Source organism: Leucoraja erinacea, chromosome 11 (assembly GCF_028641065.1).
Source record: "Leucoraja erinacea ecotype New England chromosome 11, Leri_hhj_1, whole genome shotgun sequence".
NCBI classification, from domain to species: domain Eukaryota; kingdom Metazoa; phylum Chordata; class Chondrichthyes; order Rajiformes; family Rajidae; genus Leucoraja; species Leucoraja erinaceus.
The window spans coordinates 33,239,885-33,262,731 of record NC_073387.1 but is presented as its reverse complement, the minus strand read 5'-3'; the positions used below and the strand labels follow the sequence as shown (position 1 = coordinate 33,262,731).

Here is a 22,847-nt window from a genome sequence, read left to right as displayed (position 1 = left end):
CAGTGTACCACCGAATATATTAGAGTGAAACCTTAGGGTTCAGTTCTTATATTCCAAATATCATTTAGTAATATGGTCAAATAACAGATGAAGGTAGATCGAATGTTGCAAGCCATGGTCAATAATGACATTGTCCCATCTTCATAAGTAGTATTAATTCTGCAGCCTGAGGTTTGTGTTCAATACTTAAAATGAATAATCTGATCACATGCAATCATCGAGAACGCAGATATTTTCTGGATTATGTGTTACTGCAAAGTGATCAAACGAATAGAATGAAATGACAATAGCATTACAAAAGTTATTAGGCACATCAAGACAGTGAGGTTTGAATCTCTCCCCACCCGTCCACCCCCATGAACTTCATAAACATTCCAGTAGATTGTGGAAGTTTGCCAGTAAATCTGTATCTTGTATCATGTTTGAAAATGTATTAACAGGAATCCTGGATTGCCAAAGTTTATGATGCTTAATTTGAAGCAGTGTGTGTTGTTGCCAGCTGTCTACAATAAGAACCAATAATTTCCAGAGAGCTATTCCTAGTTCACTCCAGTCATTTATCTCAGACATTTAGAAAATACCTTATCCCCATTTTATGTAAAAAACAATGTTTCCACCTCTGGAGAAGTAAAGTCAGAACAGCAGATAGCAAGCAGCCAGGGGGAATTTCTGGGGCTTGCTTTTCTCCCCAATGACAGTCTTTGTGGATTCTGAAAGCTTATTTTGAGATTGCTTCAGATTCTACTCAATGTGTCAACAACCAGTGGAGCAGCACATCACTGGAAAAGGGGCAATGTAAGTTCAGACACAGAGTGCTGACCTACAGCTGTGCAACTATTATCAGACACGTAATTTTCCAATATAGTGTCTGTGCTAATAGACATAGATTGCCTCTTCTTCCAGAATCATTTATCTTTCAATATGTTCACTGAGATCCTAACACCTTTGGGTAGGTTTATCTGCTGGGATATGTCTGGTGAATGTTCAGAAGAAGGATGCTTAATTGAATTAAATAATCTTTGTCAAGTTATGATGTAAAATAATGGATCGGAGTGTAGAATTAGTCTGCCTGTCTTGAAGTAAGCCACTCCTCTCTCCCATTAATCTTTTCTGTTAATTAATTCATTAATAATCCTTGGTAATTCAAAAAAGTAATTGTTTTCCTAAACCTTAAAGACTTTATGTCAGAATTGGTTTTATTTATTTTTTAAAGGTGCAATGTACGTAAAATTGATTGGTAAGTCTTTAAAAATTGTGCCATTTCACCAACATTTCTCAGTGTATACTTTAAAGAAAAGCTAGAGTGAAAAATTTGAGGACACTCCTGTGAAGAAGCTGCCTACCTATGTGGTGGTAGACAGATGGTAGGGAAAAAAACGTATATTTTTTAGATTCATTGCATATAAAGCATTTTGTTAGATTAAATAATCAACATCTCAGAATGAGAGTGAAAGATGCTATAATATCGTCCGGGTAAATGAAAGAGGGTGTGACTCTGAATGCTTTACAGTCAATGGAAATCTGCTGAGATATAGAATTTTGGACTCCCAGTTCACCAGAAGTACATTTCATCTTCAAAAATTCTTCCTGAGCTTAGAAATGGATGTTGTCTTTGGCTGAATGGATTGGAATGAAGGTGGTATCTGCAACATTTGCCTGACCACAGAATTGTTGAAGGAAAACATTGAATATGATGAGTTCAGACATTGATTTAATCAGCATTTAAGGGAAGTCCTGCCAAGCTACATCATAAACCAGAAAAAAATTAACCATTTTTCTTTTCATTGTGAAAATGTTGCTGGTAATTCATTTAACATGGCCAAAATTGATGTACAGTTAAGATTTTTAATTTAAATTATATTATTTTGATGTACCATATTGTCACTGCATCAACCAACAGCAACCTGCTTCTGTTTTCTTTTTATTCCAGAGTGTGCTGGTTGTGGAGATGAAATCAAACATGGACAGTCACTACTAGCTTTGGAGAAGCAGTGGCATGTGAGCTGCTTCAAGTGTCAGTCCTGTGGTGTTGGCCTTACAGGAGAATACATCAGCAAGTATGTATGATTCTTCAAGGATACATGTATGGAAAAGTGATCCAGACCCACTACCTAACTAAATGCCATCTATCCAAATTGGATGAACAGATTTCTACTCTATGAGTATATTTTATCCGCCTGTACACTCTACTCTATGATTAATTTACACAATGCCTTAACTTCAGTTTGCCAATCGAAGAGCGTAGGTTTTCTTCGAGGTCTTTGATCTTAAAATATTGTATAAAATTCCGCATCTTTCAAGCGTTTGTTTGATATGTCTTTGGCCCTATTAAATGCTACATCCCTATTGAAAGCCAAAGAATGCTTCCTTAATCATTAATGGTTCAAATGTGTATTATTGTGTATCCCGACAGCGAAAACAATAGAAAGAGCAACATTTAGTCCTTTAATAAATGACTTGGTTACTCAGATTACAATTCAATCTTGGAAACTAATGGGGAGATGGGGAGAAAAAATAATACATTGCTGAGTGGCTTTCACCTATGCCTACCTCTGATTCATTGCAAAGCATCCTTCATTAAGATAGATCGCTAAAGATCGCTAAGTGAATCATGGGTTACACAGAAAAGCTGGAGAAACTCAGCGGGTGCAGCAGCATCTATGGAGCGAAGGAAATAGGCAACGTTTCGGGCCGAAACCCTTCTTCAGACCCGACCCGAAACGTTGCCTATTTCCTTCGCTCCATAGATGCTGCTGCACCCGCTGAGTTTCTCCAGCTTTTCTGTGTAACCTTCGATTCTCCAGCATCTGCAGTTCCCAGCATCTGCCGTTCCCTCTTTAACGCTAAGTGAATCATAATGCTTCTGGAATTCAAAATCCAATCTTGAATCTCATGAAACTATAAGAGCAAGATTGAACTCCCATGATTTCTTGATATTAAGAAAATCAAATGCTGAATTTTAGGAATGTATTGTCCTTCAGTAGTCAGCCTTTTTACTCCACCTGTAATTGGGAAGGTTAAAACTTCAACTTGTGATGCATTTCATTATTGCAGCAGGAAGATTGGAACTCCTTAGTTTATCAGTTTTGACAACTACTGCACATTTCATAAAATATATGTAAAGGAGCCTTCATTTCAGCTTTTAATGATGACTTTTAAACTGCAAAGCCAAGGGTTAGGTAATGACTTAACTCAGACGGGCCAAGAATAAATCCTATGACAATTTTTAAATGGAATTTCAATACATCTCACTTTTGATGAGAAATGTGTGATTATTTGCTAACCTTAAATTACTCAGTATCGATTTTCTTTCTCCTTCCAAGGGATGGCGTTCCTTACTGTGAAACGGATTACCATTCACATTTTGGCATTAAGTGTGAGAGTTGTGATAGATATATCAGTGGAAGAGTATTAGAGGTAAGTGTCCTGTAACAAGAATGGATGGATTTTTAATGTACACTTTGGAAATTATATTTCTGTTAGAATTGTATTCAGGTCTCCAGGATTAATTCCTTTAATTACCACATTGTTCTGATGTAGTGATATCTATCAGATAATTTCAGGGGACTGATAAGTTCACAGAAAAACAAATATTCATAAGGTGAAATAGTTCAAATAAACAGCAGTGACAGTAACAGGAGAGAATATAAAATATTGCACCTCACTAACAGCCTCAGTATATTGTGTGCCAATTGTTAATAACTTGAACAACTGAGGTGTGCATTTTACTTTTAGAACAATAATTATAAAGATTATGAATGCTATAATAGTAAAGCAAAATATAAGATACAGGCACGCCCCGACTTACGTGATTGGTGACGTATGTAAACTTGCGCCTATGTAAGCCATTCTTTAGGCGCACAAACACCCACATAGTTTCCACGTTGGAGCACCCACATGGTCTCCAATCAGAGATCGCATGTGGTCTCCGCATCTGAGCTCCACATTGGTCTCCACATCTGAGCCTATACATGGTCTCCATGTCTAAACTCCCCCCTGATCTCCGCGTCAGACCTTCCCAGTGGTTTTCGTGTCAGAACTCCCCCTGGTCTCCATGTTGAAATAGTAAATTTATGCATGCGCAGTAGCACTTCCGTTTCCAACTTACGTAACATCTGACATAGGCAAGGGTCCACGGGATGCAACCCTTGCATAGGTTAGGAACTGTCTGTACTGTTAATCTGGAATAAAAACTGGTAATACGTTCATCTATTCATTTCAAATATTCTCATAATGATGCAATGGCTTGTAAGTTTTTATATTCAACTGCTCATCTATTCTTTGTGTATATATTTAATTAATTTCCATGTGAAGTTTGTCAGAATTATAATATACTAATTGTGGGTATTATTTTGTGTTTAATAGTCAGCCTTTATAGATCAGGCGATAATGACATTCATAAAGCAAAATGCCATGCATAAATACTGCAGAGAATGGGACAAACACCAATTAGTGAAATCGTAAATGGCTTCAGGAAAATTATTTTTTTGATTTTGCTACAGATAATAACTGGAATCAAGTGTAACAAGGTCTAGTTTCATTCCCAGTCATAAATATCTTTGCACTGTGAACCATTTGGTAGCATGGGTTTTGCTTGATGGTTTGAGAATTCAGTTCATGTTCAACTGTGCATTCAAATCAAAATCTACTGCAGTAATTCACCGTGTCTCATATTGAGTCTAGAAGTAATACATTGAGATTTTTTTGTGGTTACTCCACATCAGAATGGTTCAACAATTTTGAAGGTTAGCTCTATTTATATTGTAAAATCAATTTATAGATTCACCACCATATTTAATCAAAATAGTGCTTCCCCCTTTTCTTACATGGATCAGTAATGTGATGTAAAACTTTCCTATTTTCTTCCATATAGTTAAACCCATTGTTCAATTTTAAGCTGGCATGGTTTGCCAAGACACCTCTGGTTCCCTTCTAAACGGTATGGTGGTGAATCAGTGTTTGCAGCACCAGAGACCCGGGCTCGATCCTGACTATGGGTGTTGTCTGTACGGAGTTTGTACATTCTCCCTGTGACTCACATGGGTTTTCGCCAAGATCTTTGGTTGCCTCCCACATTCCAAAGACGTACACGTATGTAGGTAAATTGGCTTGGTATAAGCTTAAATTGCCCCCAATGCGTGTAGGATAGTTAACGTGCAGTGATCGCTGGTCAGTGCGGATTCAGTGGACCGAAAGGCCTGTTTCCACGCTGCATCTCTAAACTGAACTAAACTAAATTAAACATGCAATTGGCAGTGCTTCCAAATAAATATGGCTACGTGGTCAGCCAAAATTTTTAGATTGTGATGGCACTCAATGGCAGGTATAAAAAAAAATATTTACTCTTTGCTTGCTATAGGTTCGGGAAATAAAGTATTGGATTGAGAAAAAGTACAGATTCAAAGAAGAATGGAAATGAGAAACAACCTTGTGCCTGCAATGCAGTTTTATGATGGGCTCATGTAATGACTTTTATAATTGATATAGTATAAATAGATATAGTAAAGTTATAAATGATTTATAACTGGTTAGGCTGCAGCTGGTGTATTATGAGAGGATATAGATAAGATTCACCAGGATGGTGTCTGGGATGGAGCATTTCTGTTATGAGAGGAGACTGGAGAGGCTCTGTTTGTTTTTCTTGGATCAAAGGAGGCTAAAGGGCCTGTTCCACTTTGGTATCATTTGCACGCATCGTGCGTCGTGGTGCGTAAATAATGTCGCGTAAATGATGCGCAAATGACGCCCAAGTGGGACAGGCCCTTAAGGGTGAACCCGATAGATACATAATATTATTAGAAAATGTAGGCTGGGCAGGTAATAGGAAGATGTCAGAAATAAGAGGGCATGGATATCATGCAAAGGATAAGAGTTTGTACTGGTGGGGATCGGAGGAATCATTTTTTCTCGTCAAATGTGGTTAGAAAATTACATGCGTTGCTTGGGTGGATGAGGGAAATGGATGCTCTCACAACAAATACATTGTATCTATGAAAGCTTGAGTCGCTAAGGTGTTGAAGGCTGTGGGCCAAGTATTGGGTCAGCAAGGACATTATGGGCCAAAGGTTTTGTTTCTCTGTTGTATGACTCCATGATATATTCAAGGATGAACGTCATATGTCCAAACCAGTATTTTGTCTAACAGGCATGTTATCAGTGCGTGGTGTACATGGACATTACATACAAAAAAATTTTTGCCCCCTTTCTTTGTACATGACTCCATGATACATTCACATTTTGGATGGAATATAGGGCATATGGGTCCAAACCTGTGAATTTGTCTAACAGGGTTTAAACCCCCTTTGTAATGTAGTGCGTGGTGTAGCACGGACCCCCGACATTCGCAGCGCATCCCCACACTTAAAAGTGCGGCTTCCTGCCTCCGCGCCGACTCGCCCCGCCCTTCTTCTACCATGGTAACATACAGTTGAAGTGACTGGTTGTTGTTCACGTGAGCCCCTGCGGACAGCCCTTCTTCAGGTCTCCACCACCAACCGGACAGGCTCAATCTCTGTGGGGCCCCCTCCCCTTCCCTCCCTCCCCTATCACCTGCTGCCACTTCTTCCTTCGATCTGACCGCTCAACTACCGCCACCACCTCCTTCTCCCATTGCTCTGTCCATGCAACCCCCCCCCACCTCCCACCCTCCACTGTCAGCTCCTCCTTCTCTTCTTCTCCCCTAAAATTGTAGCTTGAACAGCAGCTTAAACCGGTGAAGAAGGGCTTTGGTACCTACTTTTGAAGTGAAAAGACAAAAATTGCTGGAGTAACTCAGCAGGCTGAGTAAATCTGAAGAGGCGTCACCTATCCATGTTCTCCAGCGATGCTGACCCACTGAATTTCTCCAACACTTTGTGTCCTTTTGTGTATTACCCATTATCTGCTGTTCTTTGTTTCAACTACATACAATGATAATCCCTTACTTGGTTATAACAAATAATTAGCAATAACAGACAACCAAGCACAATTTGATGCCACTGCCACTAAATCTAATTAATAATAAACAGCGCTGAGCACCCTTGGCAATTAGGTTTGACCTTCCTCAGCCCGCCTGAAAGGGCACCAGCCTGATCCACCTCTAAACTTATGAAGTTCACCACATTAATCCGTTTGCATGTACGCCTCCTTCGAAAAATTTCCACATTGTTTGTGCCCAGACATTATCAGCACCAATCCCGCCATTTTCCATTATGCCGACTCAATAAATCTGACACTACTGAAAAAAAGGAAGGCACTGTGATCCCCTGGTAACAGTGGCATTGAGTGTCTTCACCAATGAAGTTTGGATTGGTTTTTAAGATAGAGAGTTAGAACAAAATCTTTGTTTAGACCCACAAAAATCACTGTCCGTCTCTCCTGTGCACTGGATTTTTGCATTTGTTAAATGTACTTGGAGAGTTGGTGTAGCCCCCTGCCATTTTGAACAATTATTCACAAGTTAAAAAAATAAAATGATCAGAATTCGTAAACCACTTTAGCTTTCACTATATCTCATTTATTGTGCTGATATTTACAGTACAAGGCGGACTTGGAATCTGGCTGCTATATTCCACGACTATTCCAATGTCTCGCACCCTCAGCAATTCCCTGCTGCTTGATGGATTTGACCTGGAACGATGTGTATGCAATCAGTAAGGGTTGTCATGTTGCAAATGAAAAGCCTCCAAGCACTCCTGTAAAATGCAGTCTGCCTTTTCAAGTTCTATTCGGACGAAAGGAGCAGAAGCATCCTACACCTGGCAGGAAGATCACAAGTTAGTAAAAGTCTACCTGAATCATCTTTGTCAGACAGTCAGAAATAATGCAGCCATTCATTTGCAATGTGGTTGACTGCTGGGCCACAGAGCATATGCATATGCCATCAATGTGTCTGTCAAACATCAGTCAAACTCCCCATTTGGCCACAAAATGGCTTACGTGCAGCCGGTATTGCCATAAAACATCAGAACTATTCTTTTCAGCCTGCAGCATCACGTAGAATTGATATGTACAAGATGATTAATGACTGGTCATTTCTTTTTCCGCATCTCCTGACAGTCCTTAATCCATAAACCATAAATAGCATATGTTTATCTGGCCAATTCTGATAGCTCACATCTGTCCAAATACCAAGGAAGAAACTCTACATAATCAAGAATATTTAGAAATGTTGAGTGGCCCTGTCATGATCACGACAGTAAATTACCTAGTTGGCAACAGTAAACAGTTCAGTCACCTTTTACCGCAGGTTTGAAGGTGATTAATTTTCATCTCAAATGTACACATCTTTGACACTACATTACTCAAATCTCATGGTAAATTTAATTGTCCTCATTATTAAGTTATTCCTAACTTCACTAAGTGTATACTTCAATGTAGCAATAATCACAGAAAATAATAAATCAATCTCGTGAGAGTGAATACGTATTTTCTCTTTTGAAATTATCAAGTTGCCTTTAATAGTTTTCAAGCTAATGAGCCATCCTTAAAGAAAATCATAACAATTGCAGATGCTGGAAAACTGAAACACACACAGAGAAGCCAAGTTATCATAAATTAGAGATTAAGCTCAGATGAGTATTCAGAATAGTTGAGTTCAAACCATACCCAGACGTGGGATGAAGTGCTGTTCTTAAACTTTGCATTGGATCTCATTATACCAGTGTGGAAGTACATTGTAGGAGTAGAATAAGCCCATTCAGCCCATTGAGTCCACTCTGCCATTCAATCATAGCTGATCTCTGCCTCCTAATCCCATTTACCTCCCCATAAACCCTTGACACCCGTTCTAATCAAAAAATATGTCTATCTCTACCTTAAAAATATCCACTGAATTGGCCTGTTATAATGAGGGCTGGTGAATTAAAGTAGCAGGTATCAGGAAGCTTGGGATTACCCCTGCAAACTAAACTCAGCTGCACTGAAAACCAATCACCACTTTGGATTTGGATTCTCAACTGTAGAGGACATCACCAAAGGCAGTACACAAGATGTGGTGATTGGAAAGACTCATTGGCCCTTTTGTTTAAGTAGTAGACATCTATCTATATAATTAAAAGTCTCATCTTGACCACTTCCTGTCTGCGCTGTATATTGATTTTAGGAAACAACGCTACCATATATAGATATAATTTTTGGCCATCTTACTCACAGTCCTCCTCTGCTGAGGAGGCCCCAAGGATTTTTCCCATCGATGAAAAATAAAAAAGTTATGAGTGTTTAAAAAACCTTGAGATCCTCTCGCCTGTCAATCACCGCGATGAGGGTAACACCCCTTCCGGGGGGGGGGGGGGGGGGCAGGACTATGAAACATAAAACCCCGGATGCCTGAACATGACTCAGTCACTCTGCAAGATCGCGAGGGAGAGGCCACGACTCTCATTCTAGGCTGTGAATCAACTGAACTGTGAGTCTGCAATGTACTTGCAATAAATGATTTGTTAGACATTAATGAAAATGAAATGAGTTGTTTCAAGCCTAGTCAAGTCAAGTTAAGTTTATTCGTCACATACACATATGAGATGTGCAGTGAAATGAAAAGTGGCAATGCCCGCGGACAGGAAAAAAACAGCAATTAAAAAAAAACAGTAGAATGGTACAGTAAAGTTAGTCCCTGGTGAGGTAGGAGTTTACAGTCCTAATGGCCTCTGGGAAGAAACTCCATCTCAACCTCTCCGTTCTCACAGCATGGCAACGGAGGCGTTTGCCTGATCGTAGCAGCTGGAACAGTCCGTTGCAGGGGTGGAAGGTGTCTCCCATGAACTTACTGGCTCTGTAGTTGCACCTTCTGATGTACAGTTCCTGCAGAGGGGCGAGTGAAATTCCCATAGTGCGTTCGGCTGAACGCACTACTCTCCGCAGAGCCTTCTTGTCCTGGGCAGAGCAGTTCCCAAACCAAATCGTGATATTTCCGGACAAGATGCTTTCCACAGCCGCTGAGTAGAAACACTGGAAGATCCTCAGAGACACTCTGAATTTCCTCAATTACCTGAGGTGGTAAAGGCGCTGTCTTGCCTTACTCACGAGTGCTGCAGCGTGTGATGTTCATGTCATATCCTCAGAGATGTGAACTCCCAGGTATTTAAATAAGCTCACTCTATCCACAGTATCCCCATTTATCCTCAATGGTGTGTATGTCCTCGGATGATGTGCCCTCCTAAAGTCCACGATCAGCTCCTTAGTTTTTTGATGTTCAAGATGAGGCTGTTGTCCTGACACCAGAGTGCCAGATCAGCCACCTCCTCCTGGTAGGCCTTCTCGTCGTTGTCTGAGATCAGGCCCACCAGTGCCTATTATGGTAATTAATTTGGAACACTATAGCCAATCCTAATGTTTTAAAACTGATGTAAGCTCTTAATCTGTGCAGAAATCTCCAATCCCTTGAAATCCATAATTGTGAGATAGGGTAATGTGCTGCTTGCATTGTGGATTAGAAATTTAGAGACCTAGATTTATTATTCTATAATTACAATTTTACCATGCAAACTGGGAATGGTCTAGTAGTGATGGATTCTTAGAACAGCTTGTATTGGAGTCTACCAGGGAGAAGGCAATTCTGGATTTAGTGTTATGTAATGAACCGGATTTGATAAAGGACCTCGAGGTTAATGAGCCATTAGGAGGCAGTGACCATAACATAGTCAGGTTGAATCTACAATTGGAGAGGGAGAAGGGTAGATCGGAGGTGTAAGTGTTGCAGTTGAATAAAGGGCCATGGTTAAAGTTGACTGAAAAGATACACTAGCAGGGATGACAGTGGAACAAAAATGGCAGGTGTTTCTAGGAATAATACAGAAGGTGCAGGATCAGTTCATTCTTAGGAGGAAGAAAGATTCCAAGGGGAGAAAGGGATGACCATGGCTGACAAAGGACGTCAGGGACAGTATAAAAATTAAAGCGAAGAAGTACAATGTTGCAAAGATGAGCAGGAAGCAAGAGGAATGGGTAATGTTTAAAGAACAACAGAAGATAACCAAAAAGACAACACGGGAAGAAAAGATGAGGTACGAAGGTAAGCTAGCCAAGAATATAAAGCAGGATAGTAAAAGCTTTTTTAGGTATGTGAAGAGGAAAAAATTAGTTAAGACCAAAGTTGGATGCTTGAAGACCAAAAAAGGTGAATTTATTATGGGGAACAAGGAAATGGCAGATGAGTTGAACAGGTACTTTGGATCTGTCTTCACTAAGGAGGACGCAAACAATCTTCCTGATATAGTAGTGGCCAGAGGATCTGGGGTGACGGAGGAATTGAAGGAAATCCACATTAGGCAGGAAATGGTGTTGGATAGACTGATGGGACTGAAGGCTCATAAATCCCCAGGGCCTGATGGTCTGCATCCCAGGGTACTTAAAGAAGTGGCTCTAGAAATCGTGGATGCATTGGTGACAATTTTCCAATGTTCTATAGACTCAGGATCAGTTCCTGTGGATTGGGGGGTAGCTAATGTTATCCCACTTTTTAAGAAAGGCGGGAGAGAGAAAACAGGGAATTATAGACCAGTTAGCCTGACATCGGTGGTGGGGAAGAAGCTGGAGTCAATTATAAAAGATGAGATAGTCGAACATTTGGATAGCAGTAACAGGATCGGTCCAAGTCAGCATGGATTTACGAAGGGGAAATCATGCTTGACTAATCTTCTAGAATTTTTTGAAGATGTAACTAGGAAAGTGGGCAAGGGAGAGCCAGTGGATGTAGTGTACCTGGACTTTCAGAAAGCATTTGATAAGGTCCCACATAGGAGATTAGTGGGCAAAATTAGGGCACATGGTATTGGGGGTAGAGTGCTGACATGGATAGAGAAGTGCTTGGAAGACAGGAAACAAAGAGTAGGGATTAACGGGTCCCTTTCAAAATGGCAGGTAGTGACTAGTGGGGTACCGCAAGGTTCGGTGCTGGGACCGCAGCTATTTACAATATACATCAATGATTTGGTGAAGGGATTCAAAAGTAACATTAGCAAATTTGCAGATGACACAAAGCTAGGTGGCAGTGTGAACTGTGAGGAGGATGCTATGGGAATGCAGGGTGACTTGGACAGGTTGGGGGAGTGGCAGATGGATGGCAGATGAAGTTTAATGCGGATAAATGTGAGGTTATCCACTTTGGTGGCAAAAACAGGAAGGTAGATTACTATCTAAATGCCGTCAAATTGGGAAAAGGGGAAGTACAACGGGATCTGGGGGTCCTTATACATCAGTCTATGAAAGTAAGCATGCAGGTACAGCAGGCAGTGAAGAAAGCGAATGGCATGTTGGCCTTTATAACAAGAGGAATCAAATATAGGAGCAAAGAGGTCCTTCTGCAGTTGTACAGAGCCCTAGTGAGACCACACCTGGAGTATTGTGTGCAGTTTTGGTCCCCTAATTTGAGGAAGGACATTCTTGCTATTAAGGGAGTGCAGCGTAGGTTTACAAGTTTAATTCCCTGGATGGCGGGACTGTCAGATGCTAAGAGAATGGAGCAGCTGGGCTTGTACACTCTGGAGTTTAGAAGGATAAGAGGGGATCTCATTGAAACATATAAGATTTTTAAAGGTTTGGACACGCTAGAGGCAGGAAACATGTTCCCGATGTTGGGGGAGTCCAGAGCCAGGGGCCACAGTTTAAGATTAAGGAGTAAGCCATTTAGAACGGAGACGAGGAAACACTTTTTCTCACAGAGAGTGGTGAGTGTGGAATTCTCTGCTCAGAGGGCGGTGGAGGCAAGTTCTCTGGATGCTTTCAAGAGAGAGCTAGATAGGGCTCTTAAAAATAGTGGAGTCAGGGGATGTGGGGAGAAGGCAGGAACGGGATACTGATTGGGGATGATCAGCCATGATCACATTGAATGGTGGTGCTGGCTCGAAGGGCCGATTGGCCTACTCCTGCACCTATTGTCTATTGTCTATTGCCAGTACGTTTGATAATTGAACATTCTTGACTCATGATCTGTAATGGTGACCAAGATGTTTACTGTTCCCATGTCTGGCTTCTACGTGACTCTGAACCTACTGCAATCTGCCTGAAATAATCCAGCAAGCCAAAGACGTTTAAAGCTAGGCTTTAAATATTGGTTAGTGGGGTGACACACACTTATGAATTGATCCGAAAATATCCCCAAATGTGATTTCAAATAAGCTAACAATTGCCACCAAAATAACAAAATAATATCTAATTGCTAGCAGGTAAAATTTAGATTTTCTGTGCAAATACCCAATTAATTATTTTTTATCAATCTTGAATACAATTAGTATTGAGCAATTATATATAGAGTCTGAAGAAGGGTCTCGACCTGAAACGGCACCGATTCCTGCTCTCCAGAGATGCTGCCTCTCCCGCTGAGTTACTCCAGCTTTTTGTGTCTATCTTTGAGCAATAATATATGTTGTGGATTATCCTTCAACTAACCATGAGATTTAATAATGCTTAATCCTACAGCATGAACACGTTGTCAGGTTTCTTGATGCCATGGTATTGGCATTAATGCACAACTAACGCATGATGTAGGGAGATATGTGTAAGAAGAAATTAGATAAACTGCACAGAAATCCCCCATGCCTCATCGCATAAGAGCATACTGGCATTTCCGAGATAAGGTTACTGATGTAACAAAGTCAAAATATGTATGATCCTTTTCAAAAAGGTCAGGTATTATAACATTACAGTAAAATAATCCTGTCAACCTTAATTCCTTCCCCAGTAGTGACACTGTAGAAAAGCTATATTATGAATAATATGGTGGAAAGACTGCAAAATACGTTCCGGTTTTTATACTCTATTCATCCATTAGCTCCCAGTGTTGTTTGCTTGATAAATGCACTATGTATTTGAGCCAGATATAACAGGTTTGTTATCTTCACACTGCCAAGTAAGCTGGTAATTTCTTAAGCAACAATAGTGATGCTACGGCTTATGAAGCAACCTTAGGACGAGAAGGTGAAAATTCCCATTCGTATTCACTTTCTGGGGACTAGTGCTGGAAACAACATGCACAGAGATTGGCAAAGAATGAGGTGAAATTGTAATGTACTCAAGATTAAATATCCTGCTAGCACTCAAGACTGTATTTTCCATGTCAGTGCAACCATGAGCATCGATTTGGTAAAACATGATGCTTGACGGACTTGGCACTGACCCCGAAGAATATTCTGGGTCTGTTTAATTTTAACGAAAATCTTCAGGCAGCATTGTTGACTGCAATTTGGGGCTCATGATTTTGGAGGGGTGCAACGGAAATGGGTATTACTGCATGATTAGGCAGCACCCTGAATGAGGGTGAAATTAAAATGCCTCTGAAATTGCAGCAGGCATGGTTTATTTTTTTCCACATGCATGCTTCAGTGATTTAAAAGCATTTTCACAGTTGTCATTCCTTAACAACAATGGAGGCATGTTGTGTGGTATCATGAGTTACATTCAATGTTATTGTTGCAGGTTGCCTATGAAATATAATGTTTCATTATCCATCTTGCCTTATATTTAAAAGCTTGCCTTTGTTTGTACAGGCACTTCTATGGTCCAGCGGAATAAGTAGTAAAAAAACATGAACAGCCGTTGAAATTGGTGTGGATGTAGGATTGTGAAAATTAAGGGGAGTTCAAAACAAAATTCTAGTCTTCCAGATTTGTTATTTCAGCAAAATCTCACAGGATATTTGTAGTTAGTTACTGGGGTCAATCTTGGCCTCACATGATATAGTGTAAAATGGAAAACAACAAATTGACAGATATTAAGGATTCTAGAACTAGGCTTCAACATAAGGGGTAGGTTACTAGAATTGAAATGAAGAGGAATTTCTTTACTCAAAGGGTGGTAAATCGTTAGAATTTTCTACTCCAGAAAACTGCGATGGCCCAGCCAAAGATTGCATTCAAAACCAAGATAGATAGATTTGTGTAGGAAGGAACCTCAGATGCAAGTTTACATAAAAGATTACACAAAATGCTGGAGTAACTCAGTGGGACAGGCATAATTTCTGGATAGAAGGAATGGGTGACGTTTCAGGTCGCGACTCTTCTTCAGACTGAGAATCAGGGGAGAAAGAAACGAGGGATATGGAAGGGTAAGGTGTGAAAATGAGGGATCAAATGATCTCTCAGTCTGAGAACAAAGATCATGGGAAATGTAGAATAGATCATTGTTAGCTTGAGGAAGCTGACAACGAGGCATATAAAGTAAAATGTAATCAGGAGGATATTCAAACTAATAGGTTTATTGATTTTGGAGGAATCGGAGGTTATGGGATAAGACTGGAAGCAGTGGTTGAAGTTGAAGATCAGCCATTAACTTGTTGAATGGCAGAACATGTTCATGGAACCAATTGGCCTACTCCTACTCTTACTTCATATGTTTCTGTGTTCTTAAACGTCTTGATATTAATTCTGATTAATTTTCTCCCAGACAATGAGAATGTGCTGTCAATTTGCGGTGACATTTTTAACATGATTACACAACATCAGAATCAACCCTCAATGTTTCGGAAGTGTCTTCACTGACCTTCTCAAACCTGCAGTCTGTACAGGAATGAACAAGCAGAGGCACAGGAATGCCATCGCCCGAAACAGTCCTCATTCTCTCCAGGAAATATATTAACACCATGACTGAATCAAAATCTTGGAGCTCACTACCAAATAACACTGGAGAGTATTTTTGTTATATAAACTGTAGGAAGCACAGTGACACAGCAGTAGAGCTGCTACCATACAGCACCAGATACCCAGGTTCGATCCTGACTATGGGTGCTATCTGTATGGAAGTTGTACGTTCTCCCCGAGACTGTGTGGGTTTACCCGTGGTGCTCCAGTTTCCTCCCACACTCCAAAGATGTACAGGTTTGTATGTTAATTGGCTTTGGTAAATAATGTAAATTGTCCCTCGTGTGTAGGATAGTGCTAGTGTATGGGGATCGCTGGTCGGACTTGGGGTGCCGAAGGGCCTGTTTCTACACTGTATCTTTAAACTAAACTAGTTGCAGCAATTCAAGAAAGCAGCTCCCCATCATATTCTCAAATGCCTTTAGGAATAAGAAATAAGTGCTGCCCTTACTGTCAATTGGGGCATCCAGTGAATGAATAAAAATAGTGTGAAAGTTTGATTAAAAAGCCAAATTAAGAATTGTTCCAATGATATAGACGTAAAATAATTAATTCCTGCCTGAAATTTACCAAACAATCTTTCTACTGAGCTATTAATTTCACTCTTTCAAATACACTAAATGATCATTAGTTGCTTGACTTTTGCAGTAAAATCTCAGGCCTGCGCTACTCAAGAATCAAGCAATGGTTGAATTTATATCTACCCACAGCTGTCCTTAAATTACTGCTTGTCGGTTGCAAGTAGAAGACAAATGCATCTTCTAAATTGGAGGCAGTGGGGATTAATGTGAGGAATCGTTCAGTGCTGATTCAGCAGAAGAAGAGTAGCAGACAGTTTTCTAAATTGTATAACTAAATCAAAGGGCAGTGTTCGACTAGGAATAAAGGAGACTAAAATATAGCAAATAATTTTCAATAGTCCATCTTGTTGTGAAGTGGTGTCGCAAGGATCAGAATAAGGTCCCTCGAAATTTGTTTGTCTAAAACTAGTTAATATTCTCTTTTGAAAGTCAGAACAAAAGAAAAATAACCATGAGCTGAAAAAGAGAATACATTCTCTTTGATTAGATTTAAAGTATTTAAGGCAGGAAAGTTGATTCTCCCCCTGTCTGACATTTTTTTTGCAGAATTTGAATTAACAGTCCAAAACTCATTATGATAACGCTTTAAAATGTTTTTTTCTGAACTCAATAAATGTTTATGCCCCTGATGCTCACCGTGGCATGTTGCATGTTGCATAGAAATAGTTAATGACTTCCACAATTCATTAAAACAATCCATCAAGCTAATTATGTTAAATTCCCAGTTGCACTCCGAATGACTGGAGAGATTCTTTGCGATCGGCATGTGCACTGCTGCTGATTTCCGTAATGGAGCAGGGTTTATGAGAATTTCATTGCAATTGTTGTCAGTAATTTAAATGAATGTAAAGAATAATGCCAACTTGATTAGAATTACCAGGGCCATTTTTTCTGTGGGCAACACCTGATCTACACTATTTTACCATAGGAATTAGCCTGAATATTGTGGAATTTAACATATTTTTTGTTTGTGTCTTATGCAGACAATGCAATCTTATGCAGACAAACAGTGGGAATTAATGATTCATAGATGTAATATAATTTGATTGAATAGTAACTGTGATGCTTCTGAATATCACTCTTTTAAATGGACATCCAGGTTTGTACACGACTGGCGATACTGGGAATAAATGTCAGAAAACAGTGAGAGATATTATCTAAGACTGGAGACTGAAGAAAGGTTCTGACTCAAAACCTCACCTATTCCTTTTTTCCAGTTGGGTTGCTCCAGCATTTTGTGTCTATCTTTGGTATCAACTGGCATCTGCAGTTCCTTCCTGTGTAAGGTTTTATCCATTTTACGTCTGCTTTTCAATTTTCATGATTTTCCGAGCTGTTGTTTTACTTTGTTTTCTGCTCCCAACAAGATGACTGGATGGATTTCCAAACAGAAAACTCTTTAATTCAGATTTCATGCAGTAATTGAAGAAGATTATTGAGGGGATGACAGCAGGGTCAGGTTACTTAAGTGGAGGTTTATGCCCATGTGAATAGAGGTGTACATACCTCACTTTGCCAATTAGTGAAAACAATGTGCCAGCCCTCAGGAAAGATTGTAGTAGGCCATTATTATTTATGCTGGTTGATTGTGCAGAAGCACCCCAAACAGCAAGGTGCTATATTAAAGAAGGCATACACGTTTATCATTATGCAGTAAAACCTGAGGCTTTAGTCAGTATGCTGAGGCTTTATAAAATGCTGTTTAGACTGCATTTGAGTATTGAGAGCAATTTTGGCCCCCATATCTGAGGAAGGATGTGCTGGCACTGGACATGGTCCAGAGGAGGTTTACAAGAATCATTCCAAGAATCAGTGGGTTAACATATGATGAGCATTTGATGGCACTGGGCCTCTGGAGTTTAGAAGGATGATAGGGAACTTCATTGAAACTCACCAAATAGTTAAAGACCTGGATAGTGTCTATTCATGGGGTTAATGGGGTTGGATGGGGTTAAGAGGAGAAGATAGAATCAGCCATGATTAAATGGCGGAGTAGGCTTGAATGGCCAAATGGTCTAATTCTGCTCCTATCACGTATGAACTTATGAGCATTAGGCTACTATCACGTTAATTGGCAACATTTGCTTTGAAGGGTCTGAACTGTGCTCGGAACAAGTCTGTAATATTTATTACAAGCTCAGTCAAATTACATCGCAGAACAGTACATTCACTGACAGGCCCAGCCAGCTGCAGAATTAAACTTAACCTCCACTTGGCTTCCATCCAGACACAGCCAGAGAAGTATGGTTTGGTGATATGAGATGCCACAGATGGAAGGCCTCCTCACAGCTCATTCAGACCATGCCACATCCAGGTTAGCAACTACCATGCACAGAGCAGCTGCTCCTCCAGCATGTCCCACCAAGTTCATACATAAGCCTTGAGTTTCCATTCCTTTCATATTTGTTTGTGGTTTCTTAATCCATCCAAAAATAACGAATGTTTCTGAGATACAGTTAAATACCTTCAAATGAGATCGTAATATTTTAAACCCTATTATGGAATTTCTCCCTAACCATAGTGTCCCTTTAAATTCTATTTTGATGGTGTTAACATATCCAATCACAAGTGTGCTTCGATACTGCCACCCATGCCATCAACCTGTGAGCAATTATGTGCTAAAATCCACCAAGATAGCCAGGAACAATTTACCCTCCTTGTGAGATTAGCATCACTTCTTAACAATTTACAACTGACTCACATAAGTAGATGATAATTGTTGCCACTGGGTTTATGCTTGCGTGAATTCTTGATTTTGGTTTGAAGTGACCTTTCTGGGTTGTAATTAGCTCAGGAGCATTTTTAAATGTTCAGTTCACATTTACTCTTTACAAATCCTGTTTAGTATTTAAAGGAGTAAGTAGCAAATAATTGCTACTGATGGTAAAGATTTTAATGATAGTAAAGATTTTAGCTTGCCTTATTTTCACCATTTCTGTACAGGAGCAAGAAATAATTATTGCTTTACTCTTCAAGTGGAATTAGATGTACTCAGATATTCTACCTGAGTTTGCAGCCTTAATAATATTTTAAATTAAATTGATGCATTTGATGGTCCTGTAATTCTTTCACCTCTTTAACAGGGGGAAATATTACATTTAATTCACAAAGGAAGCATTTGCATTAACTTTTATGGCACAACAATCTCACCATCATTCTCATTATGACAATATCACATTATTTATTCTGGCAATTGTTTTATAAGTACCATTTGATTTCCATCTTTGTGAATACACAACTAAAAAAAAGATGTATTTCAAATTTCCTTTTATCATTCTGGACATCAGTTTAATGCTTGGCTAAGAAAAGTAAAATTGCAACCATAGAAAGATTTATATTTCTCCAGCAAAAGATTTGGGTTATGATGAGAATGTTGAAGAGCTTGTCAACCATATGGTGCAGTGTGGATAGACAGTGTAATAGTAGACTATTTATATATTGTATTGAATGTTTAAGTGCAGGATATTTATTTTGAAATTAATTCAAGATTTGTAAATCATTCTACGTATTTCTTATCTAGGTCTTTTAGGATTGCAATGATGAACATTGAACTTTGAATTTAGAACAGTACAATATCAGGCTCTTCATTCTGCGATGTCTGTGCTGACCATGATAACATTTCAACTAATCCCATTCATCTGCAAATTATCTGTATCCTTCCATCTCCTGCCTATTCATGTACCTAAATGCCTCTTACATGTTATTTTTGCATCTTCTTCCAATACCTCCCGTGGCAGCACGTTCCAGCCACCTACCACTCTCAATGTAAAAAGACATGCCTTGCAAATCTCCTTTAAACATTACCTTTCTCATTTTTAATCTATGCCCTCTAGTATTTAACATTTCCAACCAAGGAAAAAGACTCTGACTATCTACCCAATCTACCCTATCTATGTTTCTCATAATCTTATATACCTCTGTCAGGTTGACCCTGAGCCTCTGATGCTGATTACAACTTTGTCAACCTCTCCCTATAGTTAATATTCTCTAATCCAGGCAACTTTCTATTGATCCTCTTTTGCACCATACCCAAAGCTTCCCAATCATCCTCAGGATGCAGTAGAAACAGAATTTCAAATGTTGCCTAATCAAAGAATTAGGCAGGTTTTGCCAATTTTTATACTCAATGTCCTGACCGGAAAAGGCAGGTAGGCTGTATGCTTTCTTTAACACCCAATCCACTCGGGAGCTATGGAATTGCAACTTAAAAGCTGTGTACACCCCAGTCCTGCCATTCACCTCCATTTGGCATAAACTCCAGAGGAGAAACTGCTTCCTTCACACAGTGATGAATCTGTCCAATTCGTTATTCCAGAGGTCTGTGGAGACCCCATCGTTGAGTTCATTCAAAACAGAGATCAATATGTTTCTGCATTTTAAATAAATCAAGGGATATGGGAATAGTACAGGCACAGATCAGCCATAATTTTGATGAATAGCAAGGCAGATTCAAAGGGCAAACATCCTACTCCTGCTCTTATTTCTTATGGATTTTGTAGTTTTACCATTATATGTGTAGAGGAATTCAGAAGAATTATTATCTCCACTCTGTTGGTGAAATACCTTCACTGACTATCATTTTCCTTCAATATGTTATCATTGGATGCAAATATTTGAAGAATCTAAATCAATTATTTAATAATTATGGTTCATGTGCTTAAGACCTTGCAGTTCTTCTCAATTAACATTCAAATGTTTGAATTCACTGTCCATATATCAGCGCATTTTTATCAATAATTCACAGTTGTAAAGGACTTTAAGAATACTCAATTGCTAGCATTAAACACAAGAGAGAACTTCAGCCAGCAGTTGTACTCCTCTCTCAATATTGAAATCAAATGGCTGGATTGCATTGGAACCAGCCTCCTCAGAGTCAACCTTCACAAACACCCCATGTAGACACACTAGTCTTGTGCACTGTGTGGCTTCTAGAGACTGTGAAGCTACACTTCCCCAGACATTCCCAGAGGCAGAGCGTTCTGCCAGCAACGAGTAAGCCCCAGGCAACGCCTACTGAGGTCCTGCCTAGAGACCGATGGCCTTCTGACAACTCATGTTGCAGGAAATCTTTACACTGTTCACAAATTTAGGAAGAGTTGAAAATGATTAAAGTAAAAAAAACTTTACATCGTTAATTTAAATAAAATTAAGATCACATGAAACTAATTAACTTGACAAATCAATTAAAACAATATTGCTAATTGAAATAACGTCCAGCAGCAAATGCCTCTTCAATGGAGAAACAACGAACTGCAGATTCCGGTTTACAAAACAACCCATAAAGTGCTGGAGTAAGTCAGCGGGTCAGACAGCATCACCGGAGAACATGGATTAGTGACTTTTTAGGTCGGGGCCGTTTGAAGAAGGGTCCCAATCTGAAACGTCACTTACCCATGTTCTCCCACGATGCTGCCTGACCTGCTCAGTTACTCCAGCACTTTGTGCCTCTTTAATGTTGGTCGGTAACCCAGTCAGATGAAGAGGGCCAATGTAAATGTGGCAACTCCAATTGGCATGCTCCAAAGCATTTAATATTTCCACAATGCAGCAAGCCAAAGTCCAGAAGGCACAGATGCATGTGTTGCCCCAGACAGTGGCTCTCTGTGGACCTGTCAGCTAGTCATCAGCACAATGCAACTCAATGAAATGGAATGCCCAAACACAAGTAAAATAGATGGCCAATCCTTAAAGTATTAAGATGAAATTTCACCCTCAGTATTACCAGTTTAAAATATACTGATTATACGTGTTCATTTGAAACTTTTTTTCCCCTCATTATAAGAGGTAAGAATTAGACTGGCTAATCTTGATGTACTGAGTAATTATTCTGCATTGAGAAAACATTAAGCTAATGAAGTATGTGAAATTAAAGCAGCATAATTTGCAGATTGAATAGTTGGGAAAAGTTCCTGAATTACAATTACAAATAAATGACTGGTACTATAATGGAACCAAATAACAGAGAAAAAAATATATGCACTCCTTGAAATTTTGCAATTGAACTCCTTACACTACCTTACTAGGAACAATATTTGAAAGTTTCTAATGTACTGTAACTTGTAGTCAAAAATCAAAACAAAACTGCATGGTGTGGAAAAACACAAAAACTGAAAATGAAAGGAAACACTCAGAAGATCAGGCGGCATCTGTGGATAGAGCAACTGGGTAACTTTCTCAGGTAGAAAATTCTTCCTCAGAACTGGGAAAGAGAGGAGACCATTACGTTTCAAGTTGTCAAGAGTGTAGGAGAGTGAGAGATAGATAATGGAAATATCTCAGATAGGATGAGGCCAGGAGATTGCTCTGGACATAAATTGTAGACATCATCTAGTCCCCGGTGGGGGCATTCAGAAAAAGAGAAAATGAACCAAAAATAAAATTAGGGTGGTTAGAATGGGGCAACAGAAACAAAAGAACATAAAATGCCCAACAGGTCAGGCTGTGCTGTTGGAGAGAGATAAACAAAGCTGGTGTCACAGAAGATAGACAATAGACAATAGATAATAGGTGCAGGAGTAGGCCATTCGGCCCTTCGAGCCAGCACTGCCATTGAATGTGATCATGGTTGATCATCCCCAATCAGTTCCCCGTTCCTGCCTTCTCCCCATATCCCATGACGCTGCTATCTTTAAAAGCCCTATCTAAATCTCTCTCTCTTGAAAGCATACAGAGAACCCGCCTCCACCGCCCTCTGAGGTAGAAAATTCCACAGACT

General features: G+C 39.6%; 1 protein-coding gene across 4 annotated transcripts in view; it reads left to right on the top strand.

Annotated features, from left to right (window-relative positions):
* ablim3 (actin binding LIM protein family, member 3) overlaps positions 1-22,847 on the top strand; it is a 230,535-nt gene that overhangs the window by 130,283 nt on the left and 77,405 nt on the right. For all 4 annotated transcript variants that reach the window (XR_008724242.1, XR_008724243.1, XR_008724241.1 and 1 more), the window contains exons 5-6: positions 1,931-2,057; positions 3,324-3,417. Coding sequence is in view for 1 of the 4 variants with exons in the window: in XM_055642996.1 (XP_055498971.1) it covers positions 1,931-2,057; positions 3,324-3,417 (221 nt within the window). In the remaining 3 variants the exon portion in view is untranslated. The remainder of the gene's footprint in view (positions 1-1,930; positions 2,058-3,323; positions 3,418-22,847) is intronic.